General features: G+C 49.1%; 1 protein-coding gene across 1 annotated transcript; it reads right to left on the bottom strand.

Moving 5' to 3' along the window:
• Positions 1-735: 735 nt before the first annotated feature.
• Positions 736-15115, bottom strand: PRPH2 (peripherin 2). The gene is made up of 3 exons (XM_006069210.3): positions 14249-15115; positions 3911-4157; positions 736-948 (listed from the first exon to the last, which is right to left on the bottom strand). Exons 1-3 carry the CDS (start codon positions 14827-14829, stop codon positions 736-738), a joined length of 1041 nt encoding a protein of 346 aa, XP_006069272.1. The 5' UTR covers positions 14830-15115.
• Positions 15116-17894: the final 2779 nt, after the last annotated feature.

Raw genomic sequence — 17894 nt, 5'->3', positions numbered from 1 at the left:
TGGCGCTTCCACGGACAAGCCCAAGGAGGTCCGTTATCTGGAACCTGCAGCAGCCCCACTCCCTCAGCCTGTAGCTCACTCCTAGCTAAGTGCTGAGGGCTTGTGAAGGTGACACAAAAGCTGTGTTTTTGCTGGGGGATATAATCCCCTCTCTTTAAATGCTCTTGCCTCACGATTGAGAATTCCTCTTTGGAGCCCTCAGTGCTTTGGAGAGACCATTACTCTTAAAAAAATATAACTGTCCCTCACCGTCTATAATTACGTAAAATGGATGACCTGTCAGTCTTTGCATTTGAAAAAACTGACAGCATGTCCAGTACATTTTTCAAATTCCTGGGCTTATGCACCAAGTGACACTTGGGATATAGAATGAAGCAACTTGGAGCTCACCAGAACAGCCGGTGTGTGAAAGGAGAGCAGCCCTCAGCTGCGGCCAGTAGCCCCCGGGTGGAACCGAATTCCTGTGAACACAGAGTCACCTGCTGAGAGGCCCTCCATGAGCCCACCGTGAAGGTGCGTCCAGGGCAGTGGGGCTGAGCAGGACTCATGCAGTCACAGTGAGACATTCATTCCACAGAAGTTTTTAGGGGCCCTGAATATTAAATCCCAGCATCCAGAAGAGCCTCTGTGAGACGGCTGCCCTCTTCGGGAGATTCTGATGGGATCCGGGGGGTATCCGAAGTTCCTGGAGTCCACTACTTTTCAGTGTACAGAGGGGAGGGGGCCGCAGGGCCGTCAGCCTGCCGCCGGGGCCTGGCCTGCATCCTCGCCCTCAGCTTCCACCTGGTTGCCCTTGCCCAGCTTCTTCACACTCTCCAGAAAGGCCTTCCAGGTCTCTGGCACGCTCTTCTCCAGAAGCCAGCCCTCACTCTCACACTCGGGGTCTTCGGGGTTGGCCATGCCTTCCAGCGCCGTGTGCAGGTAGCGTAGCCCGACAGTGATGGTCACCTGGTGTGGGGAGAGGAGACTTACAGGAGCAGGGAAGTAGCGGGGGCAGGCGTCACTCAGAAGCCACGGGGGCCCTTCAGACAAGGCTCTGTTGGGTCTGAGTTGACAAGGGCCTGCCTGCCCCAGCCATGCCTGAGTGCTCAAAACACCTCCTGCTGCCCCTGCCTCACCTGTGACCCTGTTCTCCCTTGCCAGTCACTCCAGGGTTCTTTGGATCCTGCCCACCGCAGCCTTTCTCCTTTCCAGTTTTACCATGTGCCATTTTCTCTACCTAGAGTATTAGGGGTGCCCCTCCCCTGGGTCTCCCCTGTCCTGGGGGGCATTAATCCTGGGCTCCTTCTCCATGCCCACCCCCACCTCATTCCTAGCACACTGCTTGGTACATATTGGGTGCTCAGCAACTATTCGCTGGACAGAATAACAAGTCATCTTTTACCTGCAAACAAGGTAATAGATGGTTTCCCTCTATTTCTGTTATTCTGATTAGTATGGGGATGAGTGGGTGATTGGTTTGGATTTGTTCACTGGCAGTCACTGCTACAGACTCTGGTGCCAGAATGCCTGGATTCAAGCCTCAGCCCTGGCACCTAGCCAGCCATGTGACCAGGAAGCCTCAGTTCACTTGGCTCGTTTGCAGACTTTCAGATGAAGTACGCCTGTTCCACGGGCGTGCCGTGACACTTGAGTGTGTGGAGTGTGGCAGCTGTAGTTGGTTTTTAGGCAGCGAGGTAAGTATTCTTTCTACTCTTCTCACCCTGTATTGTGTTGGCTTGCTTCTGCACAAATTCCTGCTTTGCTTGCACTCTTCCTTTGATGGTATAACGATCTCTGTGAGAGGCCTAGACCCGCTAACAGAGAACATCCACCCCCTGAGGGCAGGAGTGGCCTTGAAGCGGCCTGTTCACCTGCTGTCGCAGCCCCAGAAGGGTACCCCATGGTGCTAGGGCCTCAGTAGACATCTGTGAATGAATGCTCTGGGAGTATTTTATAATTATGGTAGTGCATGGTAATAGTAACTAGTAGTTTTAGGGTTTTGTTATAATTATTGTTGACTGAAAGTTTAATGAGATATTTTTACAGTGAAAAAATCCTTCCTCCAGGAAGTCCTCCTGGTACCCACATGCCCATTCTGATTCTTTCCTTCTTTCCTCAAGAAGGCCTCCTGCCACACTATGAATTTTGCACTAGTGTTAGTATTGAGGTGTCATATCCTCACTGGATTGTGAAACCCAGGAGGGCAAGGCTGAGAGCAGAATCTTATCAACTCAGCCACCCTTGTGCCCATCGCAGAGTCTGCCCACTAAAAGCCTCAAGCAAAAGTCAGGGGCATGCAAACTCCCTGTTCCCAGCGAACTGTTCCTCTTCTTAAGCAGTCGCTAGATTTCTGGAAAAGTGGGTAAGCGGAGAGGCAGCCAGTGGAACTCCATTTTCCCACTGACTTCAGTTACCCTTTCAGTCTTCTTTTCATGGGTTTTCAAGGGATGCAGTCTTCCAACCTATCCTCATTCTACGTTCTAACCTTTTCTCCTCATTGTACCCATTCATTCCTAAGACTGCCTTAAGGAGCCAGGGACCAGTAAATCTCCATGAATATGCTTGCGTTTGCCTCAGTGTGAGAAGAAGGCCTCCTTCCCCATCTCATCCCCCCTCAACAGGCAGTTCAACCCCCTGTGGTGTGACATGGTGAGTTAGAAGTGGTGTGTCTCAGAGGAGAGCACACCTACCTGTGAATTTCCATAGCACTAAAGTGAAGTGAAGTGAAGTCGCTCAGTCGTGTCCAACGCTTTGCAACCCTGTGGACTATAGCCCACCAGGCTCCTCCATCCATGGGATTCTCCAGGCAAGAATGCTGGAGTGAGTTGCCATTGCCTTCTCCAGGGGATCTTCCCAACCCAGGGATTGAACCCAGGTCTCCCGCATTGCAGGCAGACGCTTTAACCTCTGAGCCACCAGGGAAGCCCAGCACTAAAGATAGACTTAGTTAAAGGGAACTTTCAGTGAATCTTCTCTGATGAGCAGTTTCCTCCCTAATATCCCTGGCTTTGTAAATTTAGCTTTTGGAGGCTGGGTTTCCTGCTGTCAGCTCAAAGCAAGAGCCCATGCGTCACCCTCTGTACTACCTCAGCTTACCCTTCCTTGACATGGGCTCTTGTTCAGCACCGAGGACAGCGCCCAACACTCAGGTGTTTGAGAATTATTTCTTCAACAAATGAATGAATGAGGGCTTGCTACATCCCAAGCCCTGCAGCTACAGAGAGGTATTAAACCTAATAGGTGATGGAAAATGAACCTACAGATAATCAGAATACCAGGTAAACTGCTACCAGAATTTCAAGAGAAGCACAAATCAATGTGCCTGTAACTCCTGTTGCCTCCCAGTAGCCCCAGAGCTAAGTGCTGTCAGCCCCCTATAACAGAGAGGTTAAATAAGTTTCTGAGACCTCAGGTGCAAAAAGTGGAGACACAGGATGAACCTCAAAAACATCCAAAGTGAAAGAAGTCAGACATGAAAGGTCATATATTAATTAAATGATTCCATTTATATGAAATGTCCAGAATAGATAAAGCCACAAGGACAGAACAAAAATGGGTGGTTGCCAGGGGCTTAGCGGGAGGGCTGGAGGGGTCTGACTGCATAATGATTATGAGGTTTTTTTGAGGGGGTGGTGGAAGTATTTTGGAACAAGATAGAGGTGGTAGTCGCACAACACTGTGAATGTACCAAATGCCTCCGAACTGTTCGCTTTAAAATGATTGATTTTATGTGCTATGAATTTCAACTCTTCTTTAAGTGGTAGGACAGAAACAAAAAGTGGAAGTGCCAGTATTCAAGCCTGGGGCTGCCTGCATGCTGGCAGAGGGCTGGTTCCCAGGAGGGAGTCCCGGGCCCAGCTCCACCCTGTGAATCCCAGTGGGGCAGGTGAGTCCCTCTTGTCTTGCCCCCTCGTTGACCAGGGCCTACCTCAAAGAGCCAGACGAGGAGCGTCGCAGCACCTATGGTATTCATGAGGTTGCTGTAATAGCTCAGCAGGGCGGCCCTGCAGCCACGCAGCCACAGGTTGAGCTCCTCCGTCTGGTGGTCGTAGCTGTAGTGCGCAGAGTTGTTGGTGAGCTGGTACTGGATGCAGGGCCGCGGTGAGTTGGGGTTGCAGCAGCTGAAGGGGACACCGTCCACCAGGTACCGCCCGTCCACATTGCTCTTGATGCGACTGCAGAAGAAACAGATAGATGGCTTGAGACTGGCCTCCTGGACTTCTCAGCAGATGCCAGTTTCTCTCATCCCTCATCTCTGAAAATCTGGGATATTCATTCACTCATTCTTCTCGAGAACTAATTTGCTGTTCATCAGCTACATGCCAGCCACTATTCCAGCTGCTGAAGATGGAGGAGTGGCCCAGAAAGCCAAGGCCCCAGCTTCCTGGAGCTTATGTTCACAGGGTTGAGACAGATGATAAACCAAGAAGCAAGTAAATAAGGAACATGTGTATTCTAGCCCTTGTATAGCAATGGAGATTCGGCAAAATCTTACAAGACATTTCAAGGATTCTATGGACCTGCTGATCCTGAAATGCCCTGGAAGCCTCTGAGCCACATTTGGTAAAACTGAGATCCAGAGTGCTGTTCACTGTACTGATCTGCCAGAGGGTAGCCTATTAGAGGTTCAGTGTTTCTTCAAGATCCTGGGATAACTAGTAGTGTAGATAGGAAGGAAGTCACAGGACGGGGCATTTAGACAAGAGTGAATCACATACATGAGGCATGTGTTCATTCTTTTATTGCCCATTGTTTTAACCCAACTGAACACAAGATCAACATGAGCACTGTACTCCTGGAAGCTATTATGTATGTCAGAACATGGATGTTTCACTGTAGACAACATTTGACCCCAGTCGATGGAGCACCACATCAGTTTTTATAAAGACCAAAATAAAGATTTATGCAAAAAAAAATCACCCAACAACTCTATGTGCTGCCAGGGCCTGGCATGCAGTGATTTCTTGGAGCCGTGCCAGGCTGGTAGGATGAGAGCCGCAGGAAAGGTTGTAAGTGTGAGACAAGGCTCTGCCTGGCATTTGTGACCATCAACATTAGCCCGCAGCCCCTTCTCTAACCTCATCTCCCCCTTACAGCTCTGGGGACCAACCAATGCCTCCTCTGGCCAGATCAGTTCTGTCTAGCAGATGTTTCCAGAAGGCCTGCTCTGGCCCTGGGCCTTTGCAGTAGGGGCAAGGAATGAGTCTTTGCCCATGGCTTCTCTCCATCCACAATGAGCTCTGCCCCACCCTTCCCCGCTGGGTGGAAGAGCCTTATTCACCTGAAGGATGCAGTTTGCACAACTTTAACATTTCTCTATTAATTTATATTTGGTTAGAGCACTCCATGCATTTATGTGGATTCAAAAGGGGCAGGGACTTCCCTGGTGGTCCAGTGATTAAAATTCTGCACTTTCACTGCAGGGGGCACAGCTTCAATCCCTAGTCAGGGAACTGTGGTTCTGCAAGCCTCATGGTGCAGCGAAAATTTAAAAAAAAAAAAGTTTATGTAGCTGTCTCTGTGCACTTAAGATTTGCACACTTAATTATGTGCACATTATCTTGAATAAAAAATTTTTTTAAGTTTATTTTTTTTAATTGCAAGGCATTATTACATAATAACAGCAAACTTTTACAACATAAGAATAGGGAGCATGTAGTTGCTCATAATAGAAGTTATTTCCAATGTTCATTGAAATGGTAATTAATTGTACTCTTAAAAAGATGTTCAAGGACTTCTCTAGTGGTTCAGTGGTTAAGACTGTACTCCCAATGCAGTGGGCCTGGATTCAATCCCTGGTCAAGGAACTAGATCCCACCTGCCACAACAGAGATTGAAGATCCCAAGTGCCACAGCTAAGACCTGGCATGGCCAGATAAATAAATATTAAAAAAAAGATCAAAAGATGTTCAGGGACTTTCCTGGAGGTCCAGTGGTTAAGACTGCACTTTTCCCCTGCAGGGGGCATGGGTTTGATCCCTGGTCAGGGAACTAAGTTTCTGCATGCCACTCGGCCAGGAAAAAACATGTTAATGTTTAGCTTCTAAGTAATATCTCCTTGATTGAAAAAATCCTCCCACTATCTTGTTTCTTGGCCTCCAAGTGCCTTCACTGTGGCCAGTTCTGTCTGTCCTTCTACAGAGGCCTCACACATGGACAAGCAAATTCAGATTTTGCAAAAATTCTTCCTGTTTGTTTTGTTTTTACCCAAATGGTCACATTATATTGACACTGCCTTAAACCATCATTTTTCCATTAACAATACCTTGGAGATCTTTTATATCTGTCAGGGGGGAGAGTTCTCCAGGTTTTAATGAGGTGCATGGTATCCCCAGTGTGCAGATAGCCCATGGGGTACTATCAACTTCCCTACTGATGGACATCGGGGATTCTCCCAGTTTCGTGTTAATACAAGCAGGGACGGGGTCAGTTCACATACTAGGACTATATCTAGAGCATCAGTTGCTAGGAGAGGCGTCTCTGCATCAGGGCCCATCTGTGGTTGCACCCAAGCTCTGCTGTCTGTCTCTGGGGGATTGTACAGTGACATCTCCACTGGCCACACCCACACAAGTCCTGTTTTTGATCTTTGCCAAAATCTGATAGATGAAAAATAATATCTCCAAAGTTGTTCTAAGTTTCTTTTTTTTTTCTCGTTATAAGTAAAATTGGGAATCTTTTGATATGTTTTAAGATCCATTTGTGGTTTCTTTTCAGTGAACTGTCTGCTGATCGGTATGGTTAAGACCATACCATACTGCACGGTGTGGCCTCCTTGGTTCCAGAACAATCCGCGCCTGGGTCATGGCGACCATATTTCCACCTGCCCTGCAGTCCCTGGCCTCTACTTCATGGACAGGACCCACAGCACAGCTGGCCCTGGATGCACAGGTTGTCTAGGACTAGGACCATGATAAGAGCAGGACAGCCTTAGTTTACTCCAGATCCATCCCTCTGGACCACCTTACCCTTGTGGGTCTCAGCTTACTTATCTGTAAAATGAACTTGACATGAGGATTGTGGGAAGGGATCCCTGTAAAAAGGCTTAGAAGAGTGCCTGGTACATACTAACTGTGCAGGAAATGTGGACTCCTGGGCCAGGGCTGGGCTGGGTGACTGAACAAGAGCTTTTGCAGGAGCCCTGTGTGTCCTCAGGGAGCAGCTGTGAGGGTGGAATAGACCACTGTAGTCCACTGGGGAGCAGCCACGCATGAGCGGGGTCATGGGCCCTGCCGGCTGTGGAGAAGAGGGGAGCCCCTGCTGTGACCCAGCCCTCAAGGGCAGAGCTCCCCGCTGGCCCTCAGCTGGCGCTGGGTGGCATCTGTCCAAGGACAGAAGGGGTCACCGCTGAAGCTCACCTGCCTGGAGCAGGTGAGTGCCTGGGAGCAGCCGTCTGAACAGCCCCGTGTGGCACCAGGCTCCGCTGGCCGGGGTGGTCCCAGTGGGGCACTGGAGCAGCAACCTTCACCTTGGGGCTCCCAGCCCCATCCTGAGGGGCCAGCTGCCCCCACAGCCCTGGTCCCCAAACACAGATGCCATTCGTCCCTCTTTCTGACCTGCAGGCAACCCCTGGAACCCACTCCCACCTAGGCCAGCCCCAGCATCTCCATGGAGGGCAATGGGTTAGAGCGCAGAGAGCTGGCCTCTGAGTCCCAAATCTGCACATGTGAGCTGTAGACTGTGTGAGGTGGGACAATCAGAGACTGTGGGGAGGGTGAGGTGCGGCAGTCAGTGGATGCCCAGGACATAGGCTCTGAGAGAATGCTGGATCCTCCCCACTCTTGGCCATCTAGGGGGACCCTGCAGCCCACCGGACTGTTCTACCAAGGAGGAAATGGGGCCCAGAGCAGGGCAAGCCCTCACCCAAGTTACACAGGAAGTGGAAGACCAGCCCACAGCAGTTGCCCACCTCTCCTCTTGGAGTTTCCTCAGAGTCTCCAGTGCCTTCCTGCCTGTTGGCTCTTTCTAGCTAGAGAAGTGTAAGTCACTCATTCGTGTCAAACTCTTTGTGACCCCATGGACTATACAGTCCATGGAATTCTCCAGGCCGGAATACTGGAGTGGGTAGCCATTCCCTTCTCCAGGGGATCTTCCCGACCCGGGGATCGAACCCAGGTCTCCCGCATTGTGGGCAGATTCTTTACCAACTGAGCCACCAGGGAAGCCGAAGAATACTGGAGTGGGTAGCCTATCCCTTCTCCAGGGGATCTTCCTGACCCAGGAATCGAACTGGGGTCTCCCGCATTGCAGGCAGATTTTTTACTAGTTGAGCTACCAGGGAAGCCCTTTTCTAGATAAACTCCCTAGAAAGGTGTGAGTTCTCGCCACTGTTCCCTGTCCCAGGAGCCCTTCCTTGTCTACCATCATCTCTCCTGTGCACACCCCATGTCTTCCTCAACTGGGGTAAGGCCTACAGACCTGTCTCATCCCCTCTGAGGCATACTGGGGCCTAAGGGAGGGCAGCCCTGGCTCGATCGACATTGGGGTTCCCCCAGCCTAGGACCTCTTGGGGTCCCATATCTCTGCAACTAGCCCTCCCTCTCCCTCAGGAGTACTGTCTTGTTTACTTAGCACTCGCCCTGGTTCCAACCACAGATTAAGGCTCCACTCACTCACCCTCTTAACACAAAGTCAGGCAGAGGAGAGCTCCTTAGTTGGTGAGCTGGCTATTTATATCAGAGTATTTCCCAGGCTACAAATCTCTGCTCAGGGCTCACCAAGGGTTGTAGGGGTCTTGATTAAGGTAAGGCTTTGTTCTAGCTCACTCTCTCACAGCCAAGATACAATATGGGAAAATCATCACATTGGAATTTTCCTGGAAAAAACAATATAATTTAGTAGGCGAATTAATAAATCAATAAGGAACACCATATGAAAACAAGCATGGGAGGGGAGAGGAGGGATCCAGGAGTGTAAACTGATAAGAGTCAATTCCCAGCCCGTGTGCCAGCTGAGTGACACCTGTGGAACCTTGGCAAATCGCTTGACCTCTGAGACCCTCAGTTTTCTCACGTGAGAAATGACAGTAAAGTCTCTGACAGTGGTGTGGTGGAGATTAATTGGGTTAATACACATAGAGAACCTGGTATTCAGCAAGTGCAGTATTAGTATTTCTTGGAAGGGCAGGGGGAAAGGAGGGGACCCAGCCTTTTCCAAGGAAGCCCCACTCTGAGAGGAGACACTGCACTGCTTTCAGGGAGAACTGACCTGATGAGGGATCTAGACTTGTGCCAGAGAGTCCAGTCTCAGCAGGAGAAACAGACCAGTACTCGGGGAGCCCCAGTCTGAGGGGAGACACAGCCCCGCCTCAGGGAGCCCCGGTCTGAGGGGAGTCCAGGCCCCGCCTCAAGGAGCCCCAGTCTGAAGAGAAAGAAACAACAGAGTCCTTGTTTGCAAGGATACCTTAGTCATATGGGGAAGATGCAGATCAGCCCCAGCTCACAGCCCCACCTCAGGGAGCCCTGGTCTGAGGGGAGTCACGGCCCCACCTCAAGGAGCCCCGGTCTGAGGGGAGTCACGGCCCCACCTCAAGGAGCCCCGGTCTGAGGGGAGACACAGCCCCGCCTCAGGGAGCCCCAGTCTGAGGGGAGACACGGCCCCACCTCAGGGAGCCCCAGTCTGAGGGGAGACACGGCCCCACCTCAGGGAGCCCCAGTCTGAGGGGAGACACGGCCCCACCTCAGGGAGCCCCAGTCTGAGGGGAGACACGGCCCCGCCCTCCGGGATCTCCTAGCCAAGGTCGAGAATTTTTGAGTTACCTCTTAATTGTTTAGGAAGAGTTTACTGTCCTCTGGGTTCCGTGGAAAGGACAGTGAAGTGCAAGAGCTCAGTGCCAGCTTCTCCCTCAGACTGAGGGCCCCAGGCCAGGCCTTCCTGGCTTACAGTTCCCTCAGGCTGGCAGTGCCAAGGCCTCTGAGCTTCTTCATGCTCTGCTTCTCATCCCAAGACCCTGAAGCTCAGCTCGTCATGAAAACAGGAAGAAACCTTGAAGGAATGAGTATAGGGACTTCTCTGGTGGTTCAATGGTTAAGACTCCATGCTTCCACTGCAGAGGGCACAGTTCCATCCCTGGTCGGGGAATTAAGACCCCACATGCCAGTGGTGTGAACGAAAAAAATTATTATTATAAACTGGTTGAAGACGTCATGTCTCACCTGGTGCCATAGCAGCGCCCTGCTAGGTGTTCTTGCCAAAACAACCTGAATCCAGCCACACCTTAGCCCCACTGCTGGTTTACACAGGAACAAAGGAGACAGAAGACACTAGATGACGACAGCTCTTGGCTGCGACGACCCAAGCCCAGAATGTGAGGAATTCTGCAGGACAAGTGGCTGACTTCCTCCAAGATGCACATGGCTTGAAAAAGGTAACGTTAAGAGTAAGAAAGGTTGTTAGGTCTCCTAACAACCAAATGCAAGGTGTGATTTAGATCCTGATTTGAACAAACCAACTGTAAAAGACATCTTGAGACAATCAGAGAATACTGAATATTAGATGATAGTAGTGTTAGTGGACATGATTACTATTGTGCATCTGTTAAACAAAAACAAAAAGGCAAAAAAACCACAAATCCTCTTTATCTCTTGTCTACAGCCATACCACCCTAGACGCACCCGATCTCGGAAGCTAAGCAGGGTCAGGCCTGGTTAGTACTTGGATGTGTGTTTTGGGGGAGCAAGGGCAGTAGTGATGGAACGAGAAAGGGAGAATGTTTACATTTATCAAAGTAAGGTGACAGGTACATGGGGATTTCTCGTAATCTCTCTACTTCTGTGAATGCTTGAAATTCTCTATAATAAAAGTTGAAATGCAAAAATAATAATAATTAAAGCAGTTCTGGTTAAGAACTCCAAATCTATATCCCAATTCCTTGCTCTGAAAACTCAAGAGTCTCTGAGGGAGGCGGCATTCCTGGACTCCCCTGAGGACCTCCCCCAGTTGTAACAGCCTCCTCCCCTGCCTCTGTGCCAGCTGAGTGACACCTGTGGAACCTTGGCAAATCGCTTGACCTCTGAGAGCCTCAGTTTTCTCACCTGAGAGATGACAATAAAGTCTCTGACGGGGTGGTGGAGATTAATTGGGTTAATATACATAGAGAGCCTGGCATACAGCAAGTGCAGTATAGCTGGGAAGGGAGAGAGAAAGCAATCCCAGGAGAATGGAGCACAGTCCTGTCCCGGGTGCCACAGCCCACAGGGAGTCTTGGGAGGGGGGTCCTGGCTTCTGGGGGGCCTCATGATGATCTGAGATCCAGGCATAGAAGGATAGGAATCCCATCACGATCCACAGGTGTTTGTTGAGCCTGTGTCACACCTTCCACTGTGCCTCTGGAGAAGGAAGGAAAGAACAAGACAGAGACAGGAGGAGGGACAACGTGAGGCAAACCGGCCCCCTCCAGAGGTTTCAGTCATCGGGAAACAAGCACTCATCTAACGCCTACGGGGTGGAGTGGAAATGGCCGAGTAGAAAGAGCAGAATCAAGAGCTGGACCTCCCCTCAGTGGGACAGTGTCCCAGCAGAAGAATGAACAAGCGCTGATACTGCTGCGACATGGATGAAATCTGCAAACAGTGCACTGACCGAAGAAGCCAGACCCCAGAGGACAATCCCGCACTAGTCCATTCATAGCGAAGTGGTCAGGGCAGGCAAGTGGATGGAGACAGAGTGGCTGCTTGGACTTGGGGGCAGGGGAGATCAGAGTGAACGCTGAAGAGTGCAGGGTTTCTCTGCAAGATGATGAACACGTTCTAAAATCAACCTCAGTCCTGGTTGCACAGCTCTGTGAATATACTAAAAACCATTGAATTGCTCACTTTAGATGGGTGAGTTGTGTGGTGTGTGGAGTATACTGTCCATAAAGCTGGTTGGTTGGTTTTCCAAAAATCTGTCCCACCCCGCCCCCAGTCCCAGCTTGCTAATTCCTGGTGTGAGATTTTCGAAACATCCCTTAACCTCTCTGAGGCTCAAATTTCTACAAAATAGAGATAACAACAACTAAAAATAATACAACCCCCCCCCCCAGGAAAGGTTTTGTGCCCACCAAATAAGGATGCTTTTCCTCCCAAAAGCCCCAGCAACATAGCAACAGGACAGGCTGGGGTGAGGGGGTGGGAGTGGGTCAAAGGCTTGTAAACTCTTGTAAAACATCTTGCATTATTCCACTTGATCTCCATGATCAGGAGCCTTCAGGAACCAGCCGTTGACCTTAAAGATTCCTGTGAGAAATCTCCCAAAACCAACCATCTGTCCATGCTTGGCTGAGCCCACAAGTGCCAGGCTCAGTCAGGGATGTTCAGTTTCTCTTAATGTTGTGACCATGTGTGTGTGTGTGTATGTGCAGCAGAGAAAATTTTTTCCAAGTCAGTGGAGTTAGGATAGTTTCACACCAATAAGTTGGTATGGGGTACTGAGGTGATTTTGATCAAGTTTAATGCTGGCCTAGCAAGTTGGATATGCCGACCGCTGGGAGTGAAGTGCCTGGAACGTTGCTCTACCCTGGGACAGAAGGGGATTTGGGGATTACAGAGAGATCCTGTAAGTCTTGTCAAGGACTGACCCTGCAGAAGACATTCAAGGAAAATGAGAGAGAGGATGAGAAACCCCTTGCTGCCCATCACAAAAGCTGGCTCTACCATCAATTCCCACTCTCCCCACTCTCCCCAGCCCCCAGAACTCTGCTTGTCCCTCTGGCTTCACACCCTTCTGGGGCGACATATATAAATCATGCCACTTCGTGCCGTCTCTGCAGACCTGTCCCCTAGGAAGGGCAGAGTGGTTTACAAGCCTCCTTGAAAAGGGATTTATAGAAGTAATCCCCTCCGACAGAGAAAATACAGTCCCAAGCAGTGACCTTCATTCTGACTTCCCTTCCCTCGGGTTCACCAGTGTTGTCTGGGCTTCACCCACATCCTGCAGCCAGTGTGCCTGTGTCCCGAGTGCCTGTCCCCCTGACTCACCAGCCTCACTCAGAGGATAAACCACCTGGGGGAGCAACTAAACCCCTAGCCTCAACCAGGGGATGAGGAGAGTTGGACAGAAAGAAGAGGTGGGGGAGAGCCACCGGCTCAGGGCCGGCCAACCTATCCCTGGAAAATGACTCAAGGCTCTAATGGTGGGTCTCTGGGAAGAGGGGTATGCCAGGGTCAAAGGGTGAGAGTCTCCTCTCGAACATTCCCTTACATCCCCCTCAGGATGTTACTTTTACACAAGCCAAGAACATTTTAGAAACACTTTATCAAGTTGCACTATTATTACTTAAGTAGTGAACACCAGCAGGCATTTATTGAGCACCCATTGTATGCCAGGCTCTAGACAGAGCTAGGAGATAATCACCAAGGTTGTGTATTTTGGTGCCTTCATTTAAAAGATGGGCAAATATATAGGACTTCCTGGTGGTCCAGTGGTTAAGAACCCTCCTGCCAATGCAAGGGACACAGGTTCAATCCCTAGTCAGGGAAGATTCCATATGCCGCGGGGCCACCAAGCCCATGCACCACAACTACTGAAGCCTGTGCACTCCAGAGCCTGTGCTCCACACAGAAGCCACACAGTGAGAAGCCTGCACACCTCAACTAGAGAGTAGACAGTAGACCCCTCTTGCCGCAACTAGAGAAAGCCCATGCCCAGCAACGAAGACCCGGCACGGCAATAAGTAATTTTAAAAAGAGAGAGATGGTCAAGCAGGGGGCCCAAGGTGTCAAAGGCCTCGTCCAAGGTCACCGTCTAATGAACAGTAGAGACAAAGCTACAGCTTAGACCCCCTGACTGCCCCCATCCTCTGCTCTTTCCACCATATCCAGGGACAAACACCTTGAGAATGGATGCTCAGGGTTGAAAAGTTGGAAAACAAGGGAACAGCCCAGAAATTTATGCTTGTAGGACTGAATCCATTCACTTTGAGTGAATGAGACAAGCAGCCAGATACCAGCTCAGTATATGTGACCCATCTCTCCTGTATGAAGCAGACACAGTCCTGGCTGGGTCTCCCCTGGCCACCAGCATTCAAGCTGCTTCTATAACTTGACACTGTCTTCCCGTCTTAGCCAAACATTAGGTTGAACTGTACAATGCTGCTAATTTTATAGGTAAAAAATGATAGAATATTGACAATTCCGTATGTCCAATCAAGTACACCCTCACACACACACCAGTAATAAGTTGTATACCCAGAGCGCCCAATGGGGAGGAAAAGGCTGAACAGTGGGGAGTCAGAGGCTGGGGTCTCTGTGCCCCCATCACTCTGACCCCAGGACTGGAGGCCACTTACTCTTTGACTTCTTTGGAGGAAAAATCCAGATAGCGGTTGCTGATCCACTGAATCTCAAACCAGTCCCGAAAGCCGTTGTTGCCGCAGCACTTGAACTCGATCTGCAGCATGTCGATGGTCTTCTTCATGAAACACCGGCCTGGGGTGTCCGTGTCCCGGTAGAATTTCATGCCGTTCTTGAGTCCATGGGCCAGCGTGCTCTCCAGCGAGCCCCGCAGGAGGAAGCAGCAGAGGGCCACCAGGAAGAGGACCACGTTGAAGAGGACACACACGGCCAGATACAGCTTCAGCCAGGGCTTCCACTTGGCGTACTTGGCAGGGTCCAGGGCGTCGTAACAGATCTTGCCAGCCAGAGAATTGAAGACACACGACAGCACCCCCACCCCGATCAAGGAATTGGGCACAAAATGGCTCTCAGAATTATTCATCACATCACTTCTCTTCCGGAGTTCAATCTTCAGGAACAGCCCTAAGCCGAAGATGATGATACCAGCCAACACGGAGAACCAGTTCATGAGCCAGAGCCCTTGGGCCAACTTGACCCGCTTCTTCTGGTCAAATTTGACTTTCAGCAGCGCCATACTTGCAGAGTGCAGTCCGGGTAGCCTCCCACAGCACAGCTCTCACTCCTGACCTCAATAAGCCCAGAGGCTGAAGACTCAGGGCCTTGGGAAAGGTGCAGACAGTCCAAGCTGAAGGGAGCTGCTCTGGGGGCTGCCCATGTTGTGCCCCCTAGCCCGGGACCCCTGTTAACCCTCAAGTGGGAGCAGGGACCTCAGAGTCACAGCTCATGAAGGAGCCAGTCCTCCTCGTCGTTGCTGTAGCTCCCTTCCCAACCAAAGAGGGACAGCCTGAAGGCTGCAGATTAAAAGTGGGATCCACAAGACATCTTGCTAATCTCTTTAGCCGGGTTCATCCCATTAGATAAAGCCGTGCCAGTTTCAGAACATGCTCAACAAGCGCCTCCATGGACAACCTGGAGCAGAGAGCTCTGGGTTCAGCTTGGAGCATCAGGAGCAAAAAAGACGAGACTGGCCAGAGGAATGGGCTTCATCTGCAAGTCTAGCTCAGATCATATCATGTGTCTCCCCAGAAGCACATTTCCAGGCTAACCTCCTTCAAAATTTGAAACATTCTAATGGGTGGCAAAGAGTTGGACAGGACTTAGTAACTAAACAACAAATGGGACAAAAGAGATCATTATCCAAGTTGAAAAACAAATGACAGATTGTGAGAAAACATTTGCAACATGTTAAAAAAAAGAAAAAGCCACAGTTCCACATCTTAAAAAATCAACAATCACCTGAAAAAACAGGCAAAGGAAATGAACAGGTGATTTATAACAAGTGAATCTGGAAAGTCCAAGGATCTGGAAAACATGTCAATCTAAGTAGAACAATTGGGCAACGCAATTAAAACAACAATAAAAGACCATACTTGACCCATCAAATTGAACATCTGTCAAAATTCTGTCACCAGTGCAAACAAAGATAACAGAAATGAAATGTACATCCTTGATGAATCTGTAAATTTATTGTTATTTTTAAGTAATAGATTCTATTTCCTAGAGCAGTTTTAGGTTTACAAAAGAATGAACAGAAAATACAGAGTTTCTAGATACTCCTTTCCTCCAACCAGTTTCCCTATATTTAACATCTTACACTTGTGTGATACATTACAACTGATGAGTCAGCTTCGGTATGTTATTAACTAAAGTCCATAGTTTACATTAGGGTTAACTCTTTGTGTTGCACGGTTCTATGGGTTTTGCTAAATGCATAATGGCATGTTTCCACCATCATATCACATTAATGTTAGTCGCTCGGTCGTGTCAGACTCTTTGCGATCCCATGGACTATAGCCCGCCAGGCCCCTCCATCCATGGGATTCTTCAGGCAAGAATAATGGAGTGGGTTGCTATTCCCTTCTCCAGGGGATATTCCCAACCCAGGGATTGAACCCCCGTCTCCTGCATTGCGGGCAGAGTCTTTACTGTCTGAGCCACCAGGGAAGTCCATCATATAATATCGTATAGTATTATATCATTATGTCATATAGTATTGTACAGTGGAGAAGGCAGTGGCACCCCACTCCAGTACTATTGCCTGGGAAGTCCCATGGATGGAGGAGCCTGGTAGGCTGCAGTCCATGTGGCTGCTAAGAGTCGGACACAACTGAGCGACTTCCCTTTCACTTTTCACGTTCATGCATTGGAGAAGGAAATGGCAACCCACTCCAGTGTTCTTGCCTGGAGAATCCCAGGGACGGGGGAGCCCGGTGGGCTGCCATCTATGGGGTCACACAGAGTAGGACACGACTGAAGCGACTTAGCAGCAGCAGCAGCAGTATTGTACAGAATGTTCTCACTGCTGTAGATATCCTCTTCATTTTTCCTCCCCTCCCTGCCCAATCCCAGACAGCTACTGTCTCTACAGTTTTACCTTTTCCATGTCATATTGTTGGAATCATACAGAATGTAACTTTTTCAGACAGGTTTCTTTCCCTTCACAATATGCGCTTAATGTTTCTCCATCTTTTTGTGGCTTGATGTTGTTGTTCATTCACTAAGTTGTGTCTGACTCTTTGTGACCCCCTGGACTGCAGCATGCCAGGCTTTTCTGTCCTTCACTGTCTCCCAGAGTCTGCTCAGTTCACGTCCATTGAGTTGGTGATGCTATCTAACCATCTCATCCTCTGCCGTCCCCTTCTCATTTACCTTCAATCTTTCCCAGCATCAGAGTTTTTTTCCGGTGAGTTGGCTCTTCACATCAGGTGGCTATAGTGTTGAAGCATCAGCTTCATCATCAGTCCTTCCAATGAATAATCAGGGGTAATAGCTCATTTCTATTTATCACTGAATAATATTCCATTAATATGAATGTATCATGGTGTGTTTATCAGTTCACCTATTAGAGGGCAACTTGACTGCTTCCAGTTTGGGGCAATTATAAATAAAGCTGCTACCAAAACTCTGGTCTGCAAGTTTTTGCGTGGACATAAGTTTTCAACTCATTTGGGTAAATATCTAGGAGTGCAATTGCTGGATCATACAGTGAGACTATGTTTAGCTTTGTAAAAACTTGCCAAAGTATCCTATACTATTTTGCATCCCCACCAGCAATGAATGAGAGTTCCCATTGCTCCACACCCTAGCTGCATTTGGTGTTGTTAGCGTTCTGGATTTTAGCCATTTTAATAGGTGTGTTGTGGCATCTCGCTAGTTTTAATTTGCATTTCCCAAAGGCATACGATGCAAAGCATCTTTTCATATGCTTATGTGTTATCTGTATATCTTCTTTGGTGAATGTCTGTCTAGCACTTTTGCCCACTTTTTAATTGGAATATTTACTTTAGACTTTCTGCAGCCATTTGAGAGAGTAATTTATCTATCTGTATTAAAATTTTAAGTGCACATACCCAATGATAATGCAATTAAACTTCTCAAAACAGTCTATGCATAAGTACAAGGAGTTTTAAGAACAAACCCATCTTGTCCTCAAATTCCTGTCCACTGAATACTAAGGAAGTTTCCATGATTAGAATAAGAGGCGTGTGAGCTCAAGGCAGTAAGAGGGTCGAATCTCCAACCTGGAATCTCCTTTTTTCCCTTCTGTGTTGATTCTACTAGACTCACCACCTACACACT

This window comes from Bubalus bubalis, chromosome 2 (assembly GCF_019923935.1).
Source record: "Bubalus bubalis isolate 160015118507 breed Murrah chromosome 2, NDDB_SH_1, whole genome shotgun sequence".
NCBI lineage: Eukaryota > Metazoa > Chordata > Mammalia > Artiodactyla > Bovidae > Bubalus > Bubalus bubalis.
Note: the sequence above shows the minus strand (reverse complement) of the source record. Positions and strands in the feature narration are given on the sequence as shown.

What these genes read in the sequence shown, in the direction of transcription:
- PRPH2 (XM_006069210.3), bottom strand. Translation starts at nt 14,829, where the DNA reads ATGGCGCTGCTGAAAGTCAAATTTGACCAGAAGAAGCGGGTCAAGTTG. An exon ending in TCCTCCAAAGAAGTCAAAGA is followed by an intron (nt 4,158 to 14,248) that starts GTAAGTGGCCTC and finishes TTTCTTCTGCAG; the next exon opens with TCGCATCAAGAGCAATGTGG. An exon ending in TCCTCGTCTGGCTCTTTGAG is followed by an intron (nt 949 to 3,910) that starts GTAGGCCCTGGT and finishes TCCCCACACCAG; the next exon opens with GTGACCATCACTGTCGGGCT.